Raw genomic sequence first — 16,344 nt, 5'->3', positions numbered from 1 at the left:
TTTTAATGTATAAAATTTAGGAACACTAATGTAAAGTGTGACATATTTTTCCTTGAATGCATGAACTCACACTTCATTGTGTTATAAGAAACCTGAAAGCCCAAACAAACTTGGCTATAAAATGTTTTTTTTTTTTTTTTTTTTTTTTTAAGGCATTCATTCTGTTTTATTTATTGTAGTTTGAATACGTGTGCTTACACTGTGCCTTGATGCAGATTTGTGATAAGATTTCTATACAGAGGGAGTCTACTGTATCCTAAACATACTCTACCTTAGCACATGCACAGGTGTTAAAAAGTAGTGGTGTCCAGATGTGCTACAATTCATTAAAAAATAAATAAATAAATAATGTTTTGGCTGTTGTGTACTTCTCTATTTTCCTGTGCAAAAACATGATTTTCGGCTCTCCCGATGCACATCTTCATGCAAACATATATTTCAAGTGTAGTGTAATCAGCTTTAAATCATGATCTCCAAGTGAACTGCTGATTTCAACATTTAAAGAGGAAAAGGAGTAACATTTTGGTCTATTCTAACTCAAAATCGACTGGATTGCTTTAGAAGACAGACTAAACCACTGGAGTCTTCTGGATTACTTTTATACTACCTTTATGTGCTTTTTGGAGCTTCAAAGTTTTTAGTCACCATTCACTTGAATTGTATGGACCTACAGAGCTGAGATATTCTTCAAAACATTTCTGTTTGTGTTCTGCAGAAGAAAGTCATACACATCTGGGATGGCATGAGGGTGAGTAAATGATGAGAGAATTTTCATTTCTGGTTGAACTATCCCTTTAATGCTATCGACGAGACGTCATCAAAAGTTGATGTTTGAATCCTAAACCGATGATGATGGTTCTATCGGAGTAAGGAAGTTGTATAGTTGTACTGCCATCTAGTGGTCATCGTTAGTATGAGCACGTGTGCCAAACAGGTGTCAATAAATTTAACATAAGACAAGATAAAAGATGTATCTGCTTAAAGTTGTAGTTTTTGCTTCCAAGTTCTTTATTATTTATTGAACTGAATGCACACAAAAATGCCTTTGTTTGTAAAACTGTAATATTTTCAACGGCTGACTTTGTACATTTGCTCACCTGGCGCCATCGTTTGGTCATAAATCGAACATCAACATGTGGATGCAGACGAAGTGATAAAGGATTAATTCCCTTGTCCTTTTTTTTTATTTATTTATTTATTTTTTTCACTCCAATTTTATCACTCATCATTCTTAAAACTAGATTTTATCTTTTTTTATTTAATTTTTTTATTATTAATTATCTAAATAAATTCACAAGCTTATTAAATAGTCATTCAAATAAGAAGACACACAAAAGAGCAAAGTAATCGTTATGAAATCCTGACTTTGAACTCCATCCTTTCTCATAACCCCGCTAAAATCTATCCTCCTGGACAATACAAACCAGATGTCTCTCAACATCCCAGGGGTTACAAGCAACTCGTCGCGTGACAGGCACACGGGACGCTCAGGGGGTGTGGTGTCACGTGGTGCTTTTAAAGTGCTGGAGTTTTGGATGGGTTGCACAAAGTGGACTGAAGCTTCCAGCACAACGACCTCACCTGAGGACTTTAGCAAGAATGGACGCAGGTCTCAGACAGAGCAACGGGGAACACGGGAAAAAGGTGAATCATTCTCAATTTTTAGAAATATATATTATAATTATCATTATATTGTTATACATAATTCTTCCACAACATCTCAGACAACAAGAATAAAGATTTGTGTACTAACAGGTTGACTGGTTTTAATTTAGAATTGAGTTTTAGCTAAGTGCTGCAGAAAACTCAAAAGAGTAAATTAGGGGCATTCTGTGCATATGACAATGCAGTTCCTTTCTGCCTATTATTGTCACACCTGACTGGAAAATTCTCTATAGACCACACAATGAAGGCAAGCTTTGTACCATCAATATAAAGACTGCAATAAATACGTTTTTATACTAGTTGCTTTATAGATTAAATTAGTCAGAAATATGTATCTGATGCTGTCAAGTTATTAAGTCATTGACAAAGATTGCTGATTGGTTTACTTTCTTTTAACTTTTTGATTTGTTTCAATATATATTTTGGATGCTCGTGGGGGGTATTGTATATTATTTTATTTTTTTACCTATAAAGTGTATTAGAGCTGATTATGTCCAGGGAAGGGTGAGAGTTATGATATTGACACTTTAAATCACAGGAATGTGAGTGTGACTTTGGTCAAGAGTTTTAAAGTCCCTCTGCGTGCACACACACACACACACACACACACACACACACACACACACCTTGGTGCGGCTATCCATATGAGGACTCTACATAGACATAATGATTTCTATACTGTACGAACTATAGATTCTATCCCCTAACCCCTACCCCTAAACCTAACCCTCACAAAAAACTTTCTGCATTTTTACATTTTCAATAAAACATCGTTTAGTATGTTTTTAAGCGATTTGAATTATGGGGACACTAGAAATGTCCTCATAAACCACATTTATAGCATAATACCCTTATAATTACCAGTTTGTAACCTAAAAAAATGTCTTTGTAAACCACCCAAACACACACACACACACACACATGCTTGAATATATGGTTTACGAGGATTTCCCATAGACATAATGGTTTTCATACTGAGCTATATTTTCTATCCTACCCCTAAACCTAACCCTCAAAGAAACCTTTTGGTGTTTTTACATAAAAAAAAAAAAATAAAAAAAACATTGTTTAGTATGTTTTTTAAAAGAATAATTTATCCAAAAATGAAAATTCTCTCATCATTTACTCACCCTCATGCCATCCCAGATGTGTAAGACTTTCTTTATTCTACTGAACACAAATTACGATTTTTAGAAGAATATTTCAGCTCCGTAGGTACATACAATGCAAGTGAATGTTGACCAGAACTTTGAAGCTCCAAAAAGCATATAAAGGCAGCTTAAAAGTAATCTATAAGACTCCAGTGGTTTAATCCATGTCTTCAGAAGTAATATGTTAGGTATAGGTGAAAAACAGATCAATATAAATGTCCTGTTTCACTTCCACTTTCGTCTCTTGTTTTTGGAGATATGCATTTTCATGAATATCGCCAGCTATGGGGCAGGGAGGAGAATTTACAGTAAAAAAAAGGACTTTAATATTGATCTGGGATGGCATGAGAGTGATAAAATGATGAGAGAATTTTCATCCCTTTAAGTCATTTGATTTATGGGGATATTTGGGGTGTCCTCATAAACCACGTTTATAGCTTGATACATTCGTAATTACCAGTGTGTAATCTAAAAAAGTGTCCTTGTAAACCATATATGCCAGAACATACACACATACACACAAAAACTTTTAGATTTACATGAATTTCCTTGGTGGACATCCCCTTTTCAAAGCAACTGAAAGAAATGTGAGTAGTGACAGTTACGCCTCGGTTGTTTTGCTTTGTTGTTGGATCTTAAAAATCATATGTGCTGTTTGGGTTCACATGAAGAGGTGGGCCATTTAAGGTCCTTTGGAAAAATGGGAAAAGATAAACTAATGTTGAACATTTTAGGGATCATAGAAAGAAAGGTGGACAAATATCAAATAAAAATGTATTTAAAACGTTAGGATACAGTGGTTCTCCAATTTCACATTGTTGATGATTGTGTGTTTGTGCATTTAAGTCATTCTCTCTGTTTGTTTGACAGGGCTCTTTGACCTCCTCCTACCTGGAAGAACCAATAAACCAATCAGGAGTGTTGTCTTGCATCTTCTCCCTGAAGGAAGAGGTTGGCGCACTCGCAAAGGCTCTCAGACTGTTTGAGGTAAGTGTATAGAGTGGGGAAATACATTTTGTATTATGAAATCTGTAATATATATAATCTTTTCCTTACAGGCGTCAGACGTCCACATGTCTGGTTTAGCGTAAAGCAAAACGTAAAGGTCAAACGCCTTATTTGTGAGTGATTAGGCAATACTGTGAAGGTGATGTAAGGTTTTGTTTGCAGGTTAGGTTAGTCTAAGGTTAGATAAGTTTGTAACCTGCCATCAGCTAAAGAACATTTTGACCACACAACCCAGTAATATGTTAAACTGTATGTCACCTATGTAAATATGATGCATTGATTTAATTTGGGTTATGAATGCTGTAAAATATAGACTAGAGAGTAAAATTTACAATGACATGTGCTCCTAATGGAAGATTCCTGTAGAGGTGCTAATGATTGATGGCATACAGGTCATGTCAAAGTAAATCTGATCAAACCTTTGAGACCAAGCGCTTCTGCAGAATCATCCACACTTTTTATGAGACCTTCAGCATAGAAAACCAATTTTTTTTTAAATATTATTCTGAACTGTCGGTGATCGGTTCACACTGTATTAAAAATATGTTGCTGAAGCTGGCATGCGCAATATAAATTTAAACCTACAATGAAAAAGCAGAATTGTGTGCTCTCAAAATTAGATCATTCAGTTTTAATGAGAAGAAATGAGATTACCCACATTGTTAAAGGGTTAACGTGTATGTAAGACTCGTTAGAGTTAAGCTGCATGTGTGTTTGTGTGACCATGCAGAGATGGTAGAGGGGAAGGATTGGTCAATTCCAGATTGGCCGATTCTTTAAAGGTTAAAGTTAACACTCTGTTTAAGGTGCTCTTTGGTCCATATTGTTCTGTTTTTAGGATAAACTCTCAGATGGATAGAACAACCATAAAACCTCCTGTTAAATGATCACAACATACAAACACAAATAGACACACACACACACACACACACACACACACACACACACATACGCATTCTTGCAATACTGCCAAGATTTCTTGAAAATTCTTCCCTAGTTATATAAAAGTTCAGTAGTTCTTGTTTTGGGACAATGTTGACTTTCTGTGTTCTTGATTTGGGACCATGTTGACTTTTCTGTGAACAACGTGCAATGAAATGTAACCTTTATACAACTCAAAAAACAAATTAATGAGCCTGGACGTTATGCCGTTTTTCTCTGGTGCTCTTGTGCAAATCAATAATGTGTATGTTCCAAACAAGTACCCCCTGGTGCCATATAAAGATAAAAGCTTGGTCGCTGGATTCTGATTGGTCACTCTGTACCACCCTACTCCACCCCTTAAAACACCCCATACTCCTCCCCTCCATACTCTCCTCCCTCACTCTGGATACCTCATACACACAAATCCTTCCAGAGACTTCCATCTTTCCTAATTATACACCAGTCCAGATCAGTTTACTAGAGAAGATGCTTCTGTAAAACATTAAACTTATAATGGCTGGATAACTCTTTATTCTGAATTTGTGTAGTTGACACAAAACACAAGTTTTTTTTTAATCAATATAAATATTTAGTTTTATTTCATATGAATGTAAAAAAGAAAGTGTATATTTTTGGTAACATGTAAGTTTTTCTTTATATGTGTAACATTTTTTGATGCCTTTACTAATTCAGTTCAAATTGTGCTGTGGTGTGGCAAATTAATTTCTTTAAATATTACATACTGAATACAAATATTCCATGTACTCTCTCAATTAATATGAGCTCATAAAATCTGCATGCAAATAATAAAAAAATAATTATCGAAATGCTGTTTAAAATGGTTTTATATAGTATTTATATTTATAGGTTTACCATGTCAACCCATAGGACATTTACACAAATGCCTAAAAGTATTTCATGTCAACTTTTCATTTACCATCCAGTGCAGACAACAAAGCTTACCAGGTATATGAAATTAATTAATAACTTCATAAAATAGATTCAAAGCACAAACCTCTCATTAAGCATCACCATTTGTTGCAGATAGTATTCAAAAACTCATACTAGAGTTCAGCAATGATTGACAGAATAGACTAGCATGTATTATTAACCTGGTAATGTGGACCAAAGAGTAATGGTGGCTTTGCAGCACTATAAAAACACAGACAGACACCTGAAGAACAGAGAAGGAGAGGGTAAAAACAAACACTCAGAATGAACCCATTGACACTGACCCAGCACTGGAAAAAAAAAAAAAAAAAGAAAAATCACAAACATGTAGAAAAATAATGCAGCAATTCTGTCTGTTGTTTTGTGAGTGGTAAAACATGCAGATCCATATGGATTCAGTCAGTAACAGCTGGAATGGGATGAAAGAAAATATATTGAAAAAGGAATGGAGAGGTTGTAAACTCTAAACCCACCTCCTCTACGGGCCTATGGCAGGCAGCAATGGGTGTCCTCCCTCTGCTTTTGTAAAACTACATAAATACAAACACATTTTGGCTTAAACGGGCATCTACATCTCACAAAACCTCCCTCTCTCCTATTGGACAAGAAAAAGCTGCACATGTCAATTTCAGTTGCAAAGTTTGTGTGTGTGTGGGCAGGTTTAAGTGGTTTATGAGGAAATTTTTTAGGTTACAAACTGGTAATTACAAGGGTATTATGCTATAAATGTGGTTTATGAGGACATTTCTAGTGTCCCCATAATTCAAATCACTTAAAAAACATACTAAACAATGTTTTTTTGAAAATGTAAAAATGCTGAAAGTTTTTTGTGAGGGTTAGGTTTAGGGGTAGGGTTAGGGGATAGAATCTATAGTTCATACAGTATAAAAATCATTATGTCTATGGAGAGTCCTCATAAGGATAGCTGTACCAACATATGTGTGTGTGTGTGTGTGTGTGTGTGTGTGTGTGTGTGTGTGCGTGTGCGTGTGCGTGTGCGTGTAGGTGCGCGTATGTGTAACAGTGCAACTATTGATGCAGTATAGTAATTTGTTTTACTGGCAAGTTATTAGGAAAGGTGAAGGCCACACAAAATGCTCTGCATCATGTCATGTAAATATTGCATCTTAAACATTTTGCTTTTAGTGTGGATAAAATACTTGTTTAGTTTTTTAAGATTTAAAAATAAGTGTTTGGGGTATAAGCCCTCATATATGAACAGATAGACAGAGAGAGAGAGAGAGAGAGAGAGGGAGAGAGAGAGAGAGAGAGAGAGAGTTAGTTAGTTAGTTAGTTAGTTAGTTGGTTGGTTAGTTTATGTCTGAAATTATTGTTCCTTGGCTAGACTTGAGAGCCACCTTGTGGTCATTTAGACTAACTCATATTTGAATATGATTGTGATAGTTCACTTTTAAGTCAAATTTCCACACCTGGCTTCTGTTGGGAGTATTAAGCCACTTAAACCTGTGACTGTCAAAATGTTCTACTAAGTGTACTTAAACAGCAATTAATTAATTTAAAAAAGCCAAGTTAAGAGTACATAAATATAACATTAATTATGTAAATATGAAGTAACATATTCATCAGCAGGATACTAATATTAATATAAATATTTAGAAATAATTCAGAATGCCATGATAAAGATTAAAGATAAATATTACTACATAAGAGTTTATGTTTATGATGTTTTCTTTTAGTTGATTTCCCAGTTTAGATTTGGGCCCTTCTGTCCTAAGTTTTCTTCTTTTATTGTGTGTATTTTACAGGAGAAAGGCATTAACCTGACCCACATTGAGTCCCGTCCATCACGCAAGAATAAATTGGAATATGAGTTCTTCATCAGTGTGGATTCGGCTTCCTCAAATGTTCTTGACGAAGTTGTGGATAGTCTGCGCAAACAGATCAGTGGCCAAGTGCATGAGCTGTCTCGCAACAAACAGAAAGACACAGGTGAAACAAAAAGTGGGGTGGCAGTCTAAAGAAAGAAAGAAAGAGAGAAAAAAGAAAGACAAAAAGAAAGTAAAAAAATAAACACACACACATCTTAAACCAGCAGGTTTGCTGGTCTTAGATGGCTTAAGATGATCTACAGTAAGTAGACTCCCAGACTGGTAAAGCTGGTCTTCTTCAGACTTTCAAGATATTTCGGTGTCAGAGATCAACAGAAGAGAGTGCAAATGAGGTCAAGAATATGATATGGTATAGAATGTGTAGAACAGAAACCTTGTGTACAGAAATAGAACTGATGTCGTAAACGCCAATAAATGTCACTATGGAGATGGATGGGGCAGACCCTTGATTTCAGCCCCTCTTATTGGTTGTTTCCAGAATCACATTAGTTTGCTGAAATGTCTTGTGTCTCTCCGAAGTGCATTTAACAAATTCAGTGAGTCAGTTTAGCAGGGTGGGAGGCAAAGTTCAACAGACTGACAGACCAACTGCCCCCATCACAATTCCACCCTCTATACAATAAGAAAACACACAGCAGGAGACATTTATAGATATTTATGGCCTATGAGAAAAACCAGTCTGGGTCTTCAGCAGGCCTCAATTCTAGGCCTTTTGTTCTGATGGCCTCAGGCAGGACATCGCTGCTAAACTCTCTGTCGTGATGGCTGAACCCCCAAAGAGTTTAACTGTCATAAATCTAGAAGATACACTGCCCTGGTTGATGTAGAGCGAGATATAGCCTCATAGCCTGGATTGTGTTGTCACCCCCTGGCTCATTCTCCACACAACACTTTCTGTTTACTGTCATCACATTTATCTCTGTTAGCACACAAGTGCTAGCGGCCACCACATCGTTATTAGCAAGTTCCTCACATATCCGGAACTTCATTTATTAATCAAATTTTTATAAAACTGGTTTCCAGCACACAGTGGAAAGACAATAGAAATTTAAGACTGAATGGTCTGTAGAACTTTATAAATGTTATATGTAAATCAAGAAACACGTATAGGGGAGACAAGTGTTAGTTGTCACATGGGACATTGTCAGAAGGTCTTAATTACAGTAACTGTAAGTTACTTGTCTCTAGCTTTTTTGTTGTTGTTGGTTTCCAACTTCTAGTTTTTAAGCCACGTCAACACTAATCGATTTTGTTACGTTTACACCTCTCATTCTCACTGGAACAGCATATCCTACACTGAAAACGGAGACTTTAAAATACTTTCTCCACAATCACATATTTTGGAAAGCAATGATGTTTGTCTACTAAAAAAGGGAGGTTTCAAACTTAGATGATTAATGTAGATGTGGCCTTAAATTAGCCTTAATGGTAAATATTTTTGTGAATTCTATGCTCCAAATACAATTTGATTATCATAATATTATGTAATAAGTTTTGTGAGCACAATACAATCATGCTGTAATATATTAAGATAAACATCAACTATATGAAGTTAGATTTTAACAGAAAGGTTAAACTAAGTTCTCAGGAAAAGGGTATTTTCATAAATGTCAGGGCAGGGTGTCACATTTCTATGGGGCATATTCATTGATTGCAATTTCTGTTGAACAAAACAATTTTTGCTGATACATGAATCATTTTATGTATATATGAATCATAATACATATATATATATATATATATAATTGTCCATATTATTTTTATATTTGTATTATTTCAGAAATCTGTAATCCAAGTAATGTACTTAAAAGTAATTACACTAATTGAAAGTTAATAACTGTAATCTGATTACAAGAATTAATAAAAAGTAATGTTACACTGTTACACTACTTTTTTTTACTTAAAAAGTTATTAGATTAGATTAGATTAGATACTGATTACAACCTACACTGGTGACAGGTGTGTGCCTTTACAGAAATTGACTTTCAAAAATAAACCAACTCTGAGAAATATTCACTGGAGTAAAAGTCTGACAATTAGCCCTGGTCTCGGCTAATAGTCAGATACATTTTCAGATTGTAGATCCAAATGCTTTAGACAGTTGCTATATGTGAATACAAAATAAATGAATGGTTCAGTCATTAACCAAAAATATTCTGTTGTCCTTCTCTCTCTCTTTTGGTGTCAAAAGTTCCATGGTTCCCCAATGACATCCAGGACTTGGATCGTTTTGCCAACCAGATTCTCAGTTATGGGTCAGAGCTGGATGCAGACCATCCTGTAAGGCACTACGTTTGTGTGTGTGTGTTTCCATGCATCTTTTGTAAGAGTACATGTAAGAGGGGGTTAGGGGTGAGAAAAGAGTGAGTGAAAGAGAGTGAGAGAGAACTTCTTCATTTTTATTTAAAAACATGCGTGTGTGGGTGTACAAGAGTGTTTTGAAAGATGCAAAGTTTGTCCATGTGATGCTAAAAACCCACAGTCAGGATGGGTCTGCATCACTCTGTATTCTAATGGAAACGGGCAGGGGCCCTCAAATTGATGTCATCGCTTTAATTGAGCCTCTGTAATTATAAATAATTGCCCCTTTCCAGCCGTCATTAAATTGAAATGCATTCATCATGAGCAGCAAACACTCTACAAAGGCTTCATTTGAATGAGTCTGTGCGCCATGGGACTGAGTAACACTGTCAAAGGCTACTGAGAGATCAGACCTAGTAGATCTACTTTATGATCACAGATCACACACTGTAACATCACTCTCTTGTGGCTTTCATTCACAGGGCTTTACAGACCTGGTGTACCGAGCCAGGAGAAAGGAATTTGCTGACATTGCCTACAACTACAGACAGTAACTATTTTGCCCATGTGCTTCCCTCTTTATATCACCCCTCTTTCAACCCCCTCACTTTCCCATGGGTTACAGAGATCATTCCACCTCTAGCTCTTTCCCTGTTTTTTTTATTTTTGTTTTTTTTGTGTGCTTTCTATGGAAAATTACCCTGCCTAACAAAAGGAGTAAATTACAGGGTCCCAGCGCAGTCCAAAGTGCCGGTAGCTTTGTCATCATAATGGAGATGCATTATTCACATAGCCACTACAAAGGGCATGAGCATTGAATGCTACGCCCCCTGAGGAAGCTCACATTTACATACACGCTCAATCAATAAGAACACCCCTCATCTCTCTGTAACTTACACTCACACAGATATGACATACTTTATGAGCTACAGTGCATGCTCTGTGCACTTAAACAGCCCTGGTTTCTGTGCTAATTTGAAGTACAAATATTTTAGTAATCTTTGTCAAGCCATTTTCAGTACTGATGAATGAAACATTAAAGGAATGTTCTGGGTGTAATACAAGTTAAGCTCAATCGACAGCATTTGTGGCATAATGTTGATTACCACTAAATAAATTTCGACTCAACCCTCTTTTTCTTAAAAACAAAAATCGAGATTACAGTTAGACACTTTTTGGAGAGTTTAAAGGCAGAAATGTGAAGCTTATAATTTTATTAAAGCACATACAATTATTCTTCTGTTAAAACTTGTGCATTATTTGAGCTGTAAAGTTGTTTAAATCATCATTTTAAGGTCGTTTTAGAGTTAACAGTGTTACGCTATCGTGCCAAGAAACTTTATTCAGAAAAGGTTAGTAAGTGATTTTATCACACTAAAATCATGTTAACAAACATATTGTTTACGTCTTGTGGCTATACTTTAGAAACAGTGAGTATTTTAATGTTTACAGACTGGCTCCATTCACTTCCACTAAGTGCTTCACTGTAACCCAGATTTTTGGGACAAGTCGAAATTTGCTATCAAATGCTGTCAGTTGAGCTTAACTTGTATTGAACCTGGAATATTCCTTTTGACTTCCTCTCTTAAGTAAATTTATAAAATATATTAAAATGAAAAACTTTGCACGTACTTCAAGAATTAATTTTTTTTTTATTTGCCAATTCATTTGTGTACAATTTGTCATTTATAATGTAAAAATTAAGCATGACAGGAAAGCACACCTATGTCAGGGTAGCAGAGTGACGGTTTCAGACAAGATCAGATATGAAATCATATTTAATGTTTTTACTGCATGATCTGGCAATAAACTTTATTAGATGTCATTACCAAACTGTTTCGAATTTAAAGCTGAAGTATGTAATTTCTGCACCACTACCGGCACCGAATGGAATTGCAAAAATAAACAATGTTTTCAAAACAGCTTTCTGAATACACCTCTCATCTGCCAATAGCCCTGCCCCCAACTAACGCCATTGGTTGAGTATGGTTGATGGGGTGGGTCTAAGCGGGTTGCTCTAAACCAACACAGGAATTTTTATAGTGCCACAGAGACAGTGTTTACAGTTTTGGAGAAAATTAACTTATAAATGGCTTACTTATAGTTGTCTCTGCATATTAAGCTGGGATAGGAGAAAGTATTTTAATACTGAAAAAGTGACATTTCAGCTTGAAGAATTTTTTTTTTTTTTTTTTTTAAGTTCTGAGTACATTAACTGCTAGCTAATTTGTTGTATTATTAAGTCCAAAGATTATCCAAGCTCTTCAAAAAGTAAAAAATTGTCATCACCATCGTACGTCATTACCATCACACACAAAATCAAATTATTAGCATTAGTCAAGGCCATGATCAGATCTTTTTTCTTGGACATGTGATATATGTTTTAACATAGATGATACTTATTTTGACCAACTTTCATTTTTCAAGAAGTAATCAAAATTGAAAAATCATCCATATATGAGTATAAATAGTTTCTTGAAAATGATCACTTAGCTTAATCATCTCCATCCTCTCCTCTCATAGTGGACAGCCTATTCCTCATGTGGAATACACTGCTGAAGAGAAGGCCACATGGGGAACGGTTTTCAAAGAGTTGAAGACTTTGTACCCCACACACGCCTGCCGTGAACACAACCGTGTTTTCCCACTGCTGGAGAAATACTGTGGGTACCGTGAAGACAACATCCCACAGCTAGAGGACATCTCACGCTACCTGCAGTGTAAGATCATTCAGTAGAGCTGCTTCAGTGTAATCAACATGCAGTTAAAGCCAAATTCCGTTGTTTTTTATACTTCAACAGGGCAATTAAATGTACGCAAAATTGCAGCGCAGTCAAAGAAATCATTATGAAAATCATTGCAGTTTATATTCAAGACATTCCACAAAATTATATTGAAAAAAAAAACTACTAAAATATGTAGTGTATGTGCTTAAATCCTGATTTAAGTGGATTCTGTTGGTGGATGTGGGAAAACATTGCACATTTTTTCTCATGCTGCCTAAGTCATAGAAATATTACTAAGTGCCTTATAGCCTATAGCCTTTTGTATTTTAATACACTTACAAACTAACTCATCCTTTTCTGCTTTTCTCAGCATGCACAGGTTTCCGGCTGCGCCCTGTGGCAGGTCTCCTCTCCTCTCGGGACTTCTTGGCTGGTCTCGCCTTCCGAGTGTTTCACTCTACCCAGTACATACGCCATAGCTCCAAGCCCATGTACACACCTGAGCCGTGAGTACACATATAGGCATGTCATAGGCTATGTAGTTTCAATGTGATACGAGGAAATTCCTCTCTGTCACATTGGCAATAATATAATAACAATTATTACAGGTAATAATACAGTGGCTAAAGCATGTATTTTTTTTTCCATCAGGGACATCTGCCATGAGCTGCTGGGACATGTCCCATTGTTTGCTGACCCAAGTTTTGCCCAATTCTCACAGGTTTGATGCCCTTATATGTTTGCCACATTAGTGCAAGTTGCAAATATATCTGAGGAATAGGATGCAGCAGTGGTTCATTTCCAATGCACATTTATCAGTGATGTAATGTCCAAATGTGATGACATTTTCTGTCTGATCAGGAAATTGGACTTGCTTCCTTGGGCGCACCTGATGAATTCATTGAGAAGCTGGCTACAGTGAGTATGGCTTTAGGTTAAAATTAGACATCTTCACAAATGTTGGAAGAATTAGATGAAGTGGCAATTCTGAGTTGAATTTTACTGAACTGCTTGATTATTGTAAGGTAATATGTTTTTTTGTTTTTTCAGGTCTACTGGTTCACCGTGGAATTCGGTCTGTGCAAGCAAGGAAATGAAGTAAAAGCTTATGGAGCTGGTCTGCTCTCATCTTTTGGAGAACTCCAGGTGCATATGTGTAATAGAGACACAACAAGGTGCCTTCTGCTTAATATACTCCTTCCGGTTCCCTGCCCCGGGCTCTAATATAGAGGCTTACACAACACAGTGTTCACTATGAGCATTCAGACTGTGGGTTTGTAGCCTGACTGGGTAAATATAAGCAGTGGGGAAGTAGTTCAGTGGGGAAGGAGGAGCAGGGAGACACAAGCATGTTACCCAATTACATCAGACACTTATGCACATAAAAATGTCCATGGTGGGAAAGCAGATCGAAAATATGTTTATTATATTTAATATGCTCAAATTATTGTATTTAAAATGTTATATTTCTGGCTTGAAGTACTCTTTGACAGACAAACCAAAACTCCAGCCCTTTGAGCCAGAGAGCACGTGCCTGCAGAAGTATCCCATCACAGAGTTCCAGCCAGTTTACTTTGTGGCTGAGAGTTTTGAGGATGCCAAAGAAAAAGTCAGGTAAAGTGATTGTAATTTAAGCATCACCCAAATCCGCCCTACCCCAACCAACCCTCAGTATTTTCCAATGATGTAATTGCATGCTTTCTTTTTGTTATAGGAGATTTGCAGCCACCATTCCCAAACCTTTTTCAGTGCACTACAATGCATACACACAGAGCATTGAGGTGTTGGACAACACACAGCAGCTGAAAAACCTGGCTGACAGCATCAGTGGTGTGTCTTCTGTTATATTATATTATTGTTATATTATTCTATATAATATAATAAACATATATAATATAGTTAAACTGAGGTTCCCCCATAATAATAGGATCAAGTATTATATATACTATTTTATATATATATATAGGAAAGTTCTGCACCAAAATTGAAGATTAATTATTTTGTAATTATTTTCAAATTAAAGGAATATTCCGGGTTTGATACAAATTAAGCACAATCAATAGCATTTGTAGCATAATGTTGATTACAACCACAACAACAACAACAACAAAAAAGAAGAAGCAAATATATTGGGTTCCAGTGAGGCACTAACAATGGAAGTGAATGGGGCCAATCCGTAAACTTTAAAATTCTCGCTGTTTCAAAAGTATCGCTACAAGACATAAATGATAAAAACTCTTACTAACCTTTTCTGTGTGAAGTTATATCCAATTTTACAACTCTTTTGCCATGACAACGTTAGACCGTAATCACTAAAACCCCAAAACGACCATAAAAAGGATGATTTAAACAACTTCACATCTCAAATAATCACAAGTTTTAACAGAAGAATTAAAATAAGTGCTTTAATAAAATGATTAGCTTCACATTTCTGCCTTTAAGCCCACCAAAAAACTGGCCCCCATTTACTTCCATTGTAAGTGCCTCACTGTAACCATTTTTATTTTTTATTCCTTTTTTTAGAGAAAAGGAGGTACGAGTTGTCACAGATGCCATTGATTGAGCTTAACTTGTACTGAATCCGGAATATTCCTCTAAAAATTGCACATTGTTCATAATAACAAGCCACATAGAGAGTTCTTCAGTTTAGTAGTTCTTTCTCTGCTGTTTGTTTATTAAAGAACATAGATCAAAACTTGCACACAAATCATGATGTTGACTTAGGCCTTTTGTTTCTTTTCTTTTTTCTTTTTCTTTTTTGACTAAGAAAAAGAACTGAATTTTTTTTTTTTTTTTTTCAGGTGAGATCTCAGTCCTTTGCAATGCCCTAAGGAAGATGGAGTGAAGATGGAGAATTTTACTATTTTAGAGGAAATTCTGGAATGTCAAATGTGCTTTACAAAATCTTAAGTAGCTATACAGTTTTGCTTTTTAGGCCTATATCATCACTTTTAGTTGTACTAATTAGATTGTGCTAGAGAGAGAACTAACCACGTTTGTCATAGTATTAAATTAGTCAAATGTAGAACATTTGTATAGCCTAATTTAGCAAGTCCAAATATTGACCGCGTATTTATCTGAAATATAACGAAATATTACGAACAAAATAGCTATGCAAAAAAAATTGCTTTTAAATACCAAAAATGTGCTTTAAGCATTATAAGGCAGGTTGGTTGCAGTATTTGTTATTTTATATATTATTAGCTTTTTTTTCTCTGTCTCTGGATAGATTAAGAGTAAAAAAATAAAGATTGCTTACCGTCGAACTTTTGTTTCAGCTGTTGCTGCTTCTTATTGTACAGTGTTGCTTTATAATTCACGGGATAATTTTTCCAAGCACGCGCAATTAATGAAATCACAAGAACAAGGGCTTGATGATAGGCCACCAGGAAATTAGGAATTTCATTTGGGGGATTAATCCTTTCTCGAGTAAAATGTATTTGATTTAAAACATTGTTCAGATGCTCCAAATTAAAACTGAAGTTTAATAATGGAGTAGTTTAACTGAACAGGCTACTTGCAAAACATAGTAACGCTTCACTGTGAACGCAATTCTGCAGCCTGAAAATATAATTCGTCGGTGGCTGTTTTAAAGACATAAGAAATTGAATTGAAATGTTACGCATGCATTGTTATGATATATTTCAAGTTATCAATAAAGTGTATTATTGTTATTATTATTGTTGGTGTTTTTGTGTCAATTTAATTTATTGCAGTTTATCGTATTTGTAATTTAGTAAACAGTATGCGCACAGTTTGCTTCAGTAC

General features: G+C 35.6%; 1 protein-coding gene across 1 annotated transcript; it reads left to right on the top strand.

The window, feature by feature from the left end:
* The first annotated feature begins 1,497 nt into the window (after positions 1-1,497).
* On the top strand, positions 1,498-16,256 carry LOC127436746 (phenylalanine-4-hydroxylase-like). The gene is made up of 13 exons (XM_051691072.1): positions 1,498-1,644; positions 3,687-3,803; positions 7,466-7,649; positions 9,741-9,829; positions 10,333-10,400; positions 12,374-12,570; positions 12,947-13,082; positions 13,228-13,297; positions 13,438-13,494; positions 13,627-13,722; positions 14,057-14,190; positions 14,291-14,406; positions 15,378-16,256. Exons 1-13 carry the CDS (start codon positions 1,600-1,602, stop codon positions 15,419-15,421), a joined length of 1,353 nt encoding a protein of 450 aa, XP_051547032.1. The 5' UTR covers positions 1,498-1,599; the 3' UTR covers positions 15,422-16,256.
* Positions 16,257-16,344: the final 88 nt, after the last annotated feature.

Source organism: Myxocyprinus asiaticus, chromosome 47, assembly GCF_019703515.2.
Source record: "Myxocyprinus asiaticus isolate MX2 ecotype Aquarium Trade chromosome 47, UBuf_Myxa_2, whole genome shotgun sequence".
Classification (NCBI taxonomy): domain Eukaryota; kingdom Metazoa; phylum Chordata; class Actinopteri; order Cypriniformes; family Catostomidae; genus Myxocyprinus; species Myxocyprinus asiaticus.
Note: the sequence above shows the minus strand (reverse complement) of the source record. Positions and strands in the feature narration are given on the sequence as shown.